Genomic DNA, 13,521 nt, shown 5'->3' with positions numbered 1-13,521 from the left:
TTAGTTAAAATTAGCACATATAAAGGCCTTCAAATAGTTAGAAAATATTTGTTTTAAAAAAAAGTTTCATGAAGATTTAAATAACTGTTTCTTTTTGAGCTCATAAAATAAATCGATAATTTACATCTTGAGCGTTTTAAATGAGAAATTTTGTTGCATTAACGCTTGGAATTAAATGGTTGTCTAAACAAACAACGATGCAACCCATTCATGAAAACTATTACGGAAATTAACTGTCAGTATCGATTCAATACAATTGACATCTACAAAATAGTATACTATAGGTGTATATCTACCTTATAAACTATAACTTACTCACATTTCCACTAAAAATACAGAGCACATGTTCTGTAACAGTAAATTTCCGGATTTGGGTTTTAAACATTATTGTCTGTATTTAAACCTTATTGTTCCCGTTTACTTCTTTAGCGTCATATGTGAAACTTATTTATTTGAATTTTTTCTCGAATGAGTACTTGATTTTCCATTAAATTATTATTACAAGAAAAATGAGACAGCAGAATGAAATAATTTTTTTTTTCATTAAAGGAAATTTTCAGTTGAAATTACTGAAAAATTAATAACAGAAATTTAATGTTTAAACTGAAACATTTTATCAACTGAGCTATCAGATTTTTTTTTTCATTTCTTTCATCCATTATATTTAGTTTAAACTTTATTTTATGTTAATTTAGGTTAGGTTTGCGTATTTTAAGGACACGCCTTGAATAATCTAATGAAATTTTTAAAAAAAATCATTCGATTATTTTAAAAAAATGTTTACTTCAATGTTTATATTAAGCTCGTAAAAAGCTTCTCATTTATGTGATGCATATTAGAATGTCTGTGACCATCGATAGATTATAATAAAGATTCATTGTTTAGTATTTGTTCTGTTAAATAGTTTCATTTACGTGCCATATTAAAATTTTCATTCTAAAATTATGGTTGCATAACTTGCAGCTGTCTGTCCATCCGATTAAACGTAAAATTTACGGTAAAGATTTTTTTTTTCCTTTATGGTTTTGAAATCTATAGCAAAAAGTATGGTTATAAAACCATGAATACAAAACCATAAGGTTTTTTAACTATTTACAATTAACATTTTTCAAAAATGAAAAAAAAAATAATAATAATTATTTAACTGGACATATGAGCTTGGCTTTTCGTAAGGAAATGCGCATTGGAGAGTGTCGGACACTGGAAATTATTCATGTGTTGAAAGGAATAGAGGAAATATAGTGGCGTCAGTGCTGGGACTTGAATTCTAGTTTTGTCGGTGATGAGATTGACAGATAAGCCCGATCGACTATGATATGTACGCAGTTGCAAAGAACTACGTAGCTTCATTAGGTGGTTCTAGTTGGTGCGATAAAATTCTGGTTGTTTAGCCGTATTAGGTAAAAGAAGTTAATAAACAGTTTTTCTCAAAGATTACAGTTTGTTCAATATTTCATTTATGGTTATTTGACTGTTTTGGTTAAATAAGGTAAAATAACCATTCAATAAATTGTTATTTAATCATTTTTTTCCCGAGAAATTTCTAACAGTGTAGACTTTCCGCATAGAAGGTTCAGTCTCTATTTCTCCAGGAGTATCTTATATCCAGATAAGTTGTGTTCAAAATTTTCATTTAGTACTTAAATATCCAATTCAGGCGTAAATAAGCTGTTAAACATTTTCATAAGAAATTAAAAAAATATTTTATTTGTGCAAAATTTTAGCTCAATAAAATTTACATTCTTTATTTGAATATAATTATCTAACGCATACACTAAGAAACGAAGGGTATTTATTATTACAACAGTAAATATCGAAAATTAAAGAAAAAGAACATAAAATATAGATAATTAATTAAAGCGGAAGGAGGATTGCGAATGACTTGAGAATAGCTAAAGTAATTTTCGACTGTTGAGCGAACATATCAAAGTAAATCTAAATCCTACTGTGATTCTCGTTAGACAATTGATCTCTTCTGCCGTTGACAGTTGATTCTCATTTGATCACTGGATAATCATTTCCAATTAACCGAGCACACTGTCAATCACAATCTCTCTAAAGCCGCTCAATTGTTTTCCAGAGTATTTCGGTAAGATTTGAGTCGATTCCATTTGAACTGGTTTTGATTCAAATGGTAATCAGGATGACATATCTATTTGGCTAAGAACAATATAGATTGACCAAACTGTAACTATGACAGAATAATGTTCTGTAACGAATTAATTCATAAGGTTGAATAAACATTTATATATTTAGGCTAATAATTTGATTCATAATACTGATGTCTATTTAATTTATCTTAACCATCAATATTTTTAATTTAAATGGATACCGGAAGTATTTTTAAAAATTGCTAATTGATTATTTTTCTGCTAATGCACTGATTAGTCGCTTTTTTTGAAAGAAAATCAGCGTGGTTTTTAAGAGGACACTATACCAGGGGTCAAACTTTTAATATTTCTCTTTCACAACCAAAAGTTATTTAAAATTTATTGTAAAAGGAGGTTCAGGAAAAAATAAAGTAACCAATGAAATTGCAAATACTGTAAAAAATTTCGAAATACCAAAAGAAAAACAAATTATGAGAGGAAAATTATAGAATGGTGAATTGGGAAGTTCTCTCCCAATAAATGGCATTTTAATATTCTGGATTTTTTTCAGCAATCGAAATTGTATGGCTTACTCCTGGAAGGCATGAACTCACTTTTTCTATTCTTTAAATTCTAATTCAGTTATGGAGGTGAAATAGAATTCGTGATTAAAAATTTCTAATACGATATAGAATCTTCTCAAAAAATTAAAATTTAACTTCAGCTTAGAATTAACGGCTGGTTATTATAGACTTTCTTTATACAGGTTATATACACTGTTAAAAATCTTCCGGGTAAAAATCTGGTGAACTAGGTGGTAACGGTCTGATCAAGCAATTCTACTGAACAACCTGACCTTTGTAATTACGTATTTTACCCACTCCTAAAACTCATAAATATTCATATTTATTAAAAATTGCTTCTCTATTTGATACAATGTTTGAACAAAATGTATAAGAATTTCAGATTAATTGATATATCTACCTTTATAAATTCTTAATTTTTTTTCAGCACCCATTGCTCCTGATAAAAGATTTCTTTTAAATATAAACTACACAACATTATTAGTCAATTTAAACAGTTGGCATAATGGTGGTTGTCCAATTCGATTCTTCATTGTTCAATATAAAGTTAATGGCCAACAGGATTGGACTTTAGTAAGCAATAATATTATTCCTGAACAACAAAATATTACGATAATGGACCTTATACCTGGGACATGGTACTCTTTGCTAATGACAGCTCGGAACGACGCGGGATCGACTGATGCGGAGTATGTTTTTGCTACTATGACAATGACAGGAGGTATAACATGAAGATTTTTTTAAACTCTTTTATTGCAAATCAATAAAATGTAATTAGAACATTAATAATTATGTTATAAAATAACTTTAATTTTTAACGATAGCAATCCATATTACCTCTGAATAGACTTCGAAAGTCAACTCACTAAAACTTAAATTATAAAACTTGCATATTTTTAAACTTAATCGTTAGTAACCAATTTATTTTGTGAACTTATTTTAATGGTAGTTTATGTAAATTAAAAGATATAATGTTTATATTATAGATCAAACAGCATCTTAATCGTTAAGTACTCTGAGTGTGAAAAGTTATGATATCAAATTTTAATTTGACCAATAGTAAATCAATTAAATTTAATGTTGCAAGTGTGCAATTATAATTATAGCTATGAATGCTGCACATTATAAATGCTTATTACCATTTAAATATTTAAAATTATGCTACAATCATAAAATAGTTCAGCATTTAGGTTCTATACGAGTAGCAAATCAATCTGAAAGGAACTGTTAAAGTTGCTCAAGGAGTTAAAAACCACATAAGTAAAAGCTGTAAACACAGGCGGTAATGTAATACTAGTTCTTTTATATTCGTTTAAAGGTGCCATTAGATAATTTTATTAATAATATTTTAAATAAAAGCATCGACTTTTTATTGTTATTTTTAAGGTGAGTGCATTTTCTTAAATTTTTGATGACTATGCTTAAAAAGCTTTCTTTTAATGTCAAGATTATGGCAATATTCATTTCACAATTTTTTCCTTACAAAATAGCAACACATCCTTAAAAAAATGTTACAGCTACTTACTTTAAATTGTTCCAGATTTTACATGCAATTATGCATGATTTATATATATATNATAGATAGATAGATAGATAGATATATATATAGATAGATAGATAGATAGATAGATAGATAGAGAGAGTAACGACTCAAAGTCTAATTAATAATTTACTCGTTCCAAAACTATAATTTATACAGGTCATTATCAATTTATTTGTTTTATTCATATAACCTATAAGGTCTATGCAATAAATTAATGTTTAAAAATGATTTATTTATAGAATATCCACCAAGACCTTCAGAAATGAGTGAAAAAAGTGGTCCTTTCTTCAGACATTTATTAATAACTGTACCTGTCGTCAGTTCAGCTATGGTTCTCATTGTAGTACTGTGTGTTGTGTATTTCATAACAAGGCGTAATTCAACTGGAGGAAGAGAACAGTCACCGGATGGTAATTATTAGATTCGTTACTATGCTTACATGTCAACCTATACAAGGAGCAAGGAGGGAATGGTCAAAGTTACCTTTTTAGGTCAAAAATTCGTTCATTCAGTTTAACTGATGTCAATTGAACTTGCTGCATACGTTATATGAACCAAATGAAAAAAAAAAAAACAATCTGTAATAAAAGTTGTTTTTATTTCAATATAAAGATGGCATTTTCATGGAATGACATATGTATCGTAGTCGAATTACTCACTGCGAGTTCGTTCGTGGTATCCAATTAAATAACTGATGTTTATATGCAGCAAGTACCATATTCAATCTGCATAGCATAAACTCCTCTTGTAGGTAGAGGTGTAGAAGTTCGAGAGAGATATTTCGGCTCAGACGTTATCCACGTCATTTTACTGAGGTCAACACTACATGGCATTCTTGCCTATTAAATAATTGGGCCCTGAAAATGTACAGTGCATTTCACGTCACGCGTGGGTCTGCCAAACAGGTTCATCACTTGCAGATATCAAATTAGAATCTGATCCGTACATTTATTCAGTGTGATAATAATCCAAATCCTTAAAGTTGTAACATTAACACGTCATGTACAACCACTTGATTAGGCACAACTCTGTTAGTATTTACAAAGACCCAATTTATTTGTTCAATATAAATACTACAAATTCAAGACACGCTATAACATTTGTGTACATGATTTAAAGTTGATCGTAGAAAACTTATATAGCTCTAACTTTTAATTAATAATAAATAAAAATATATTATATCAAATAATAAGATTTTTTAAGTTATCAGAACAATCCATCTTAGAAAAACAGATTTACGCACATTTTGATCAAAATACCTTTTGCCAAATTTATAGTACTTAATTTATCTTTATTCATGGCATTAAAATTAGATTTTGTTTAGGCATTGATAGAAACGAGCCCATTAAGGCTGAGTCCTTACCACTATCAACTACTTATGAAACTGCTTTAGAACCAACATACTTTCCAACTCCTTATGCTGCAAGTAAAGTTACAGTATACAATCGTGATACGTGCTTACATCCAGGTACCGGACATCAGCAAAATACTGGGACATTTGGAAGTTCCAGAAGTGGCTGCACATATGATATACCATACCCAACTAGAAAGGTAAATTCAAATGTATTTCATTAGTAAAATTGGAATTATTAATTTATTTAAGTAACTGGATTTTAAAATTCTAAAAATTATATGCTTTATCTAAATTAAGTAAAACTCAATTTTTATTACTAATATTTATCTTCTCAAAAAATAAACTTTCTTTTCGTTTTAATTGTAGGTTCAAAGCACAGAGAAAATTTACGAATCTCCAATTTTATATTTTCCTGTACTAGATAAAGGCAAGTTCTAAATTATTATTTTTAACAGACGAAGAAAAACTGCATATTGAAGAGATATTATAAGCTATTAGATAAAATTTTGTTTGCCAATAATAGTCTAATCAAACAAATTGTGTTTCAGCTGTTATCATATGAATTATATCTTAAAAATTAAATTTGGCAAAAAGTAAATAAAGCAAACAAACGAAGAAAAATAGAGAAAAAGTGGTATGCAAAAAATGTATCGATATGAAAATAAAATTTATAAATTAGTAAGCACGTAATCCAATATTTAACAAAAGAAAAATAGAGCTCTATAGTACAACAATAATTCCATATTTTATTTTTTAAAATAAACAAATATCAGAAATTGAATTCAATACTTAGTTTACACTTTATAGACGGAGCAAAATAAGGCATAAGAGTTAAGAGAAAAAAAGAAAAAAAACTTTAAATTAGAAATTAGATTTTGGATTGTGATCTTCAGTACTTATTTATTTCGTTTAATTTTATTTCATGTCATCACACTTAAATATACAAAAACCAAAGGAATAAAAAAATATTCCAAGATATAATGATAAATACATTTTATAAAGTTAATAGATGATAACTAAAATTTTCATGTAAATTTTTAAAAATCTGCTTCTATTGTTAAATTTAATTTAATAAATATTAAAAATTTTTCTGACTTTCAAATAGCCACATTCCGCTATTATGTTTTCAGCTGTTATATTATGAAAAAAAAGTTTATTTTTTCTATGTTTAAAAACAATCAAAAATTTGGAGCTTTATTTTTAAATTTACTTAATACAAATATACTTTATAAAATTAATTTTTCATGAAGAATGTTGATGTATGATCTATCATACGAAAGATTACTGTACAAAATACGTGATGATGAAAAAGAAGAAAGAAATATCACACAGTCTGGAAATTCACCTTGATCTAACCTTGGATCAAAAGTATATTGAAATTCACATTGATTTGAATAAATCCTATAAAGGGGAAAATTTTTTTTTATTAACCAATAATTTGAATTATTAGGTTACATGTTCTGCCAAAATTCAGAATAAAAATAAAACATTCAGAAGAAGTAAAACTACGGAAATAAAATTTTAAATCAAACACTAAGAAACAAATTTCTTTCCTTACTTTTTAACATTAAATATTAAAAACAAAAGTTCAAAATAAAAACTAAACAGCCAAAAACGAAATAATATTTTGCGAAAAATAAAGTTTTTTAATGCACTTCCATATGAACAAAAGCCGACTCTTATGAATAAAATTAGGTGTTTCGGAGGTATACATGAGGTTGATTTTGTAAGGTGTAAATGTGGCTGAAATTTAGTTTTATTGATGATGTCATTTTTGGTGTAAGCATGACCTAATTTTACACCTATGTTCTATAACTATTCACTAACATAAAAAATGGCAGTGCATAGAACAGGGAGTGATTTTTTTTCCATTGTAAATGTCACGTTAGTTTAAAAAATATTGCGTATCACAATTGTGACCAATTAATAACTACTTATATAAATGATAAATTTTAGTTAATATGAAATTCTGCTTTTTAACAAAATAAATTTAAAAATAAATAATTGAGTTACTAATCTTTATCTCTTTTTAAAAAAGTAAAACGAAATAAATCAAAAGATTTTGTGGTCTCCAGTTTAAATATAAAATGCTGGAATTAAATTCAATATTATATGCAATATGATTTTATTATTTTAATTGTTTAGAACTGAAATAAGCAACCATGAAAAAGAAAAAAAAAAGATTACTTTCTTCAAAATATGAAGAGTTAAAGAAGCAGGAAAAAAATCTGCTTATTTGAAAACTGAACAGGCACTAAGTGTACCATTAAGTAAAATATAATTAAATTCTTCTTGGAAGAATTTAATTATATTTTACTTAATTATACATTTAGTGCCTGTTCAGTTTTAAAATAAGCAGATTTTTTTTCCTGCACATAATATCAATTCCTTAAAACAATTAGAGCGACGTCTATTATATAGGCAGCAGATCAAAGAACATCAATATCCGAATGTGTGTATCTACAAAACCACTATCCACAAACAATTCTGAAGAAAATCATGTATCGATTACTGTATCAATGGCATTTCAGGAATTTTGTCGCATTTCATCGTAATTTTTCTCTTGAATATGTACACCTTTCACCATTTTAAGATATTCTAAAAACTGATTTCGCTGAAAAGCAATTACTCCTATTTTAATCCGGTTTTTTGGAATAAGGTAACAGGAGGTAAGTGCATCACCCGAAGAAGATGGGAAATCAAAATAGATACCATCTTGAAACAACCTGTGAAAAACCTAAATAGTTTTTATTTCTTCATGTAACCAGAAAGAAGGTGTTTTGTATTTGACAAAAAGTACGTTATATTTTGATGAAAGTTTTCTTACACTTTAATATAATTCAAAGTAAATTATGATTAAATTCTCAAATTATGATTAAATTAAACGGAATTCAGTATGCCGGTACTTTTTCCGAAAATTCATTTTTAATGAAACGTGTGATAAAACTCAAAATTGGTATACTCTTATTTTTACAGAAAAAATTACCGTAAAATCACTGAAATACTCTAATTAAATAAATATTAGTGAAAAAATTGAGGTAAATTGGAATTCACGGATGATGCACATGCAATGCCTGCACTTTTTAGAGCGATTTGATCCTTGATCTGGAATCTTTTGCAGTGAACAGTGCGTAAAGAAAAGAAAAAAAGAACGAACTGAAAAAACGAAATGTTACGGCTGTTATTAAATAAAATAATAAAAAATAGTAAATATATAATATTTTTTTCGTATGAGATTATCTTTAGATAAACGAATTTTATAATTGAGTGCTAAAATTTTTAATCCACCTAAAAAGTTCCGAAGATATGGCAAAAAACTCAAAAAATAAAATTAACATTAGGGAGTTCAATCTTTGGATCTTTCTCCACCAATGAGAACCAACTATGAGACCTCCAAACTATGAGGACCAACAAAGTGAAACTCCAAGCTGTGAGAACCATATTTCCCAGATTGCGACTACTAAAGAAACATAGACAGTTGCAGTATAGTTCCGATTCTTTAACGAACACCCTTCATCAGTTTTACGACACTGAAAAACAGAGAAAAACACAAAGTCGAAGAAACTTGTTCGCTATTTTCTTTCACATCTCTCATTCCTTTTTTCATTTTCTATTTAAGCACTTAACTATCAGACCGAATAAAAGTTTTGCAGTCCTTTTCAGCGGTAAAAAAATTATGCTTGTAAAGTTATCATGTCCATAAAAATGCAAGTCAGTCTGCTAACTTTTTCTGTGTATATATCGCTCCTGACTGTAAATTTACCTTATGCTTGCAAAAATTATCTTCTGTTTATCCCTTAACGATGTTTGAGACTCAGCTGCTTTGTTTGTCGAAAAAAAAGGAAACGTGGAAAGCTACTAAGTAGCATAGTGAAGGCATCTTTCTAGAAGTGAGAGAGCTATGTGTTCGTTGTCTGTGGTCACCGATGTAGAGAGAGTGAGAGACGTATGCTCTTTGGTGCTGTCTTGTTTTAAACCTAATACCTTCGTTTTTTGAATCCTGAGGTTGTAACATCATTGGTAAAGGGTTTTAATTTTCGAATCAATTTAGGAAGCCTTAGATACTAACCACATAAATTAATGGTAACTCCTATTAATTTTATCGAAGCTCAATGTAATTACGACTGCTGGATTGTTTCTTTAAAAAGGGAAGTCACCTTATTAATCATCGGCCAACTTTCAATTTTAAATAAATTTCTTGGAGCTAAAAAGGTTCTTCAATGTTGAACTGAAACTATAGTACTGGTTCTGCTCATTTTAAATTGTTCAGTTTTATTAATATATAGGGCAAAATTAAAAAATAATCAAACATTGAAAATTAATCATTTTTTGCATTATTCAATATATTGCACAAAAATTATTAAACAAATGATATCATATTAACTATATTTCAGATTTAAATTTTCATCAAAGATCTTTGATTTATGAGGATAACTTACAGGGCAATTGTTTGTCATGGAGAAGAGGAGATGAAAGGTGAGTAATTTATCAATTTCAAGAGTATCTTATGTCTTACGTATCTTAAATTTCAGAAAAAGGGGACAAAACTAATATTATAAATTACTGGGAAATCGTAATTATTTAAAAATACACTTTACGTCTTTTTTTTTCTTAATATGTATTCAAGAACCTGTTTTAAATTGTTTTTGTTCCAGTTCTTCAAGTTTAGAATCAGACGACTGTAAAATTTTAACATCCAATAAAAACTGCTATATTAAGGAAGAATCTAGAGAATCTGAAACAGAATGTGATAGGATATGTAAGTATGGATGTAACTAACGTATTTCTTTTTCTAAATTTTTTTTCTTTAATCCATTTACATGATTTAGAAAAGAAACATTAAAATGAAAATTGTGTGATATATTTTAACACCATGATTATATTTAGTTACAGGAAGAAATTAAAATATTAATAATAATTTTATAAAAAGTAAATTGATAACGCAATTAAAGAAAGTAATAAAAATATATGCTTTTATTGTACATTTCTGGTTTTATTGTACCATTGAATTATACAAGCATATAAGCATTAGATATTAAAACTATGATATTTCTAATTATATATTCACCCGTAACACAAATCCAAATTACAGTAATTATATTTTTAGGCACAATATATAAAATGTGATTTCCAAAGAAAAGAAACGATATATCGGAAGCAAATGAAAACAACATAGATGAAATAGTAATCTTTAAATCATACATTTAAATAATTTAAATATTATATCATTAAAATTAGCGTGTAAAATATAAATTAATCAAAAAGACAATAATTAAAAGCATTTATAAACTATAAGGCTATAATTAGTGACTAATAATAAACTATGAAGCTATAATTAATATCAAAATAGCCTAAAATATATACCAGTGGTAATATTTAAAATTGAAAAAGCACTGAAATCTTTGTTTTAAAAAATGAATTATGATCATTTAACAGTACAATTTTAATTTGAAGAAATTAAATGAAAAAAAAGTAGCTAGTGACATTCTGAAAAAAGCAAATGCCTAGAATTGAAAAATATGTTACTGCTACTGAAGGATATTATGGTTAAAACGCTGAAGAAGAATACAAGTTTGGATAATTTTAATGAAAAATATGCTGGACATGAAATACCTTATTTTAAACAATACCAAAGGTCTCTTTTCATATTAGAAAATTTGGAAAACTAATTTTGATTTTTTATTATCTGATATTTTTCAGGGAAATCATTTGAAGAATGCAAATATGAGACAAACAAACGTTGGGTTGAGCACACAGTTACTGCTCTCTCTTAACGACTTTCTTTAAAATACCTAAGGTAATATAAATTATGCTCTAATAAAGGGGGAATAATATAATTATATTATTCATTTTTAAATCTAAGTTTCATTTTGATTAATTTTTATTTATGATTCTACAAATCAAGAAGCTCAAATTCAATGAAATTGAGATACTTCATATTCCAATTTATCTGAAGTTATTCAAAAAACGCAGGACAATTTGAATTATATACTTTTGAATTAAAGTATTTTTTTTATTTTTTTATTAAAATACCTGGTAGTGAATTTCAATAAATAGTTCATACATTAGATAGAAATTGCAAAACAAACTTACGATTGTCTAAAAATACAGAAAAGAACAAGCAAACTAATATGTATATGTTTCAACTAGAATTTAATCAAACATGTGCATTTTGAAATACATTCTCTAAATGCTAGCTTTAAATACTTATATTTTTAAGTCCTCGGACGTGAATTTTTCAACACATGAATTCCTAACCAATTAAATAATGCAAAAAAACATATGCTTTTATTATTCACCCTTCATCAAATGTTTATTCATTCTGAAGCAAAACAGAGCCACAAGGAAGATTAATCCGTACAATGTACTTTATATGGTTTTAAAGTTTACAAGTTAATGTGAAAAGTAAAAATTTTACAATTACTCGTTATTCAACAATTATTAATTAATATCATTCAAGATACATACATGCATATAATATATAAATACATACATAGATATACTTTATATATATATATATATAAAGTTCAAAATGAAGAATNAATAATAATAATAATATGATAAATGTTTTTTGCCTACTCCTAAAAGGAATATCGGAAAACATTTAAATATACACAGTAAATAATTCAATTTCGGGTCAAATACCAAATAATGTGTTGTCACTTTAGGTTCATTATCCGTAAAATCTATTTTACCATTAAATCTTAAACCGTTATTTTTAAAATAATTAATGTAATTTATCGATTTTATGATAATGATGACTGTAAAAATCATCGTCTTGCTAATAATTACATCATTCTTGTAAATATTTAAAATCTGCAAAAATACCTTGATTTCCTGTATTGATACGTTTATTTTCAGAATCTGAAAGACATAGCGTTAGTTGTCTGAAAAAGGAGGCCAGCAAAACTACTTTTGAAAAAAAAATGTGTATTATGTTTACATATCAATCTGGTCATTTGATGAAAAAGAATCCCTTGTGAAACAAGTTCAGAGCTTATATTCAATTGCAGGAAGAAATATACGGATAAAACTGTTGTCTTTTATGTAAAGAAATTTAAAAATAATAATCTGTCACGGTGCCAAATGTGTAAAAAAAAAAAAGAATATTTATATCATGTTAATAAAATGTCTGTTTTTCCAAAAAAAAGTGTTTTCCTTTTATTTAAAGTTAGAGCTCAGTAAATTTGCTGAAAACAATAATAATAAGAATTAAAATAGAAACTTATTAGGGAAAAATTTCAGAATAATCTTTGTCAAAATATTTTGCGAAAACAATTTATCTATAAATCTAATATCAGTATTAATTGTAAACGATATTTAAATTATGCATGATATTTGTTTGGTTAACCTTTATCCATAAGCTTTAGGTAAATAAAGTATAATTGCTTAGTATTTAAATAAATTTGAAATAATCATTCTTCGATTCAAGAAATAAATATATGATTTCCAAACATTCCAAGTTCTAAATAAAAGAAATTTCTAATAAATTTATGAAGACGCGATTATAGTAAATGCATGTAGCTTTCGTTTTAAAGAATTGATAGTCCAACGATATATCAAACAATAATTGCTTTAATTTCATAATAATTATCATTATGAAACTGAACAAAAGAAATGGTAAGCATCAGGCTCCTATAATAGAGATAAAGAGATGGCTCTTCAAACATAATGAAATTTTTTTTATTAAATTAATAACAGTTAGTTGAGGGGCTAAGACCTCCAGTCCAAAAGCCAAGAATTTAAAACAAGCAACTGGATTATTCCCAACGGACAGTTTGGATCATGGGAAGAGATCTATAGTTGGTGATTTATCGAAAGATAAAATAACTAAAAACAAAATCATCTCCATGTTATTAATATTTAATTTTAAATAATTTAGTTAAATCTTAATCACCTAAAAAGGCAATGAGAATTAATTTAACCCTATAACTGAAACATTTTTCTGAT

General features: G+C 27.0%; 1 protein-coding gene across 1 annotated transcript in view; it reads left to right on the top strand.

The window, feature by feature from the left end:
• LOC107448584 (cell adhesion molecule Dscam1) overlaps positions 1 to 12,721 on the top strand; it is a 106,882-nt gene extending 94,161 nt beyond the window's left edge. Inside the window, exons 21-28 of the mRNA XM_021146874.3 lie at positions 3,102 to 3,395; positions 4,457 to 4,627; positions 5,542 to 5,768; positions 5,938 to 5,998; positions 9,966 to 10,047; positions 10,227 to 10,330; positions 11,272 to 11,368; positions 12,433 to 12,721. Coding sequence (XP_021002533.3) covers positions 3,102 to 3,395; positions 4,457 to 4,627; positions 5,542 to 5,768; positions 5,938 to 5,998; positions 9,966 to 10,047; positions 10,227 to 10,330; positions 11,272 to 11,345 — 1,013 coding nt within the window. The 3' untranslated portion in view covers positions 11,346 to 11,368; positions 12,433 to 12,721. The remainder of the gene's footprint in view (positions 1 to 3,101; positions 3,396 to 4,456; positions 4,628 to 5,541; positions 5,769 to 5,937; positions 5,999 to 9,965; positions 10,048 to 10,226; positions 10,331 to 11,271; positions 11,369 to 12,432) is intronic.
• The last annotated feature ends 800 nt before the right edge of the window (positions 12,722 to 13,521 follow it).

This window comes from Parasteatoda tepidariorum, chromosome 8 (assembly GCF_043381705.1).
Source record: "Parasteatoda tepidariorum isolate YZ-2023 chromosome 8, CAS_Ptep_4.0, whole genome shotgun sequence".
Lineage (NCBI taxonomy): Eukaryota > Metazoa > Arthropoda > Arachnida > Araneae > Theridiidae > Parasteatoda > Parasteatoda tepidariorum.
This window is presented reverse-complemented; position numbering and strand designations above follow the sequence as displayed.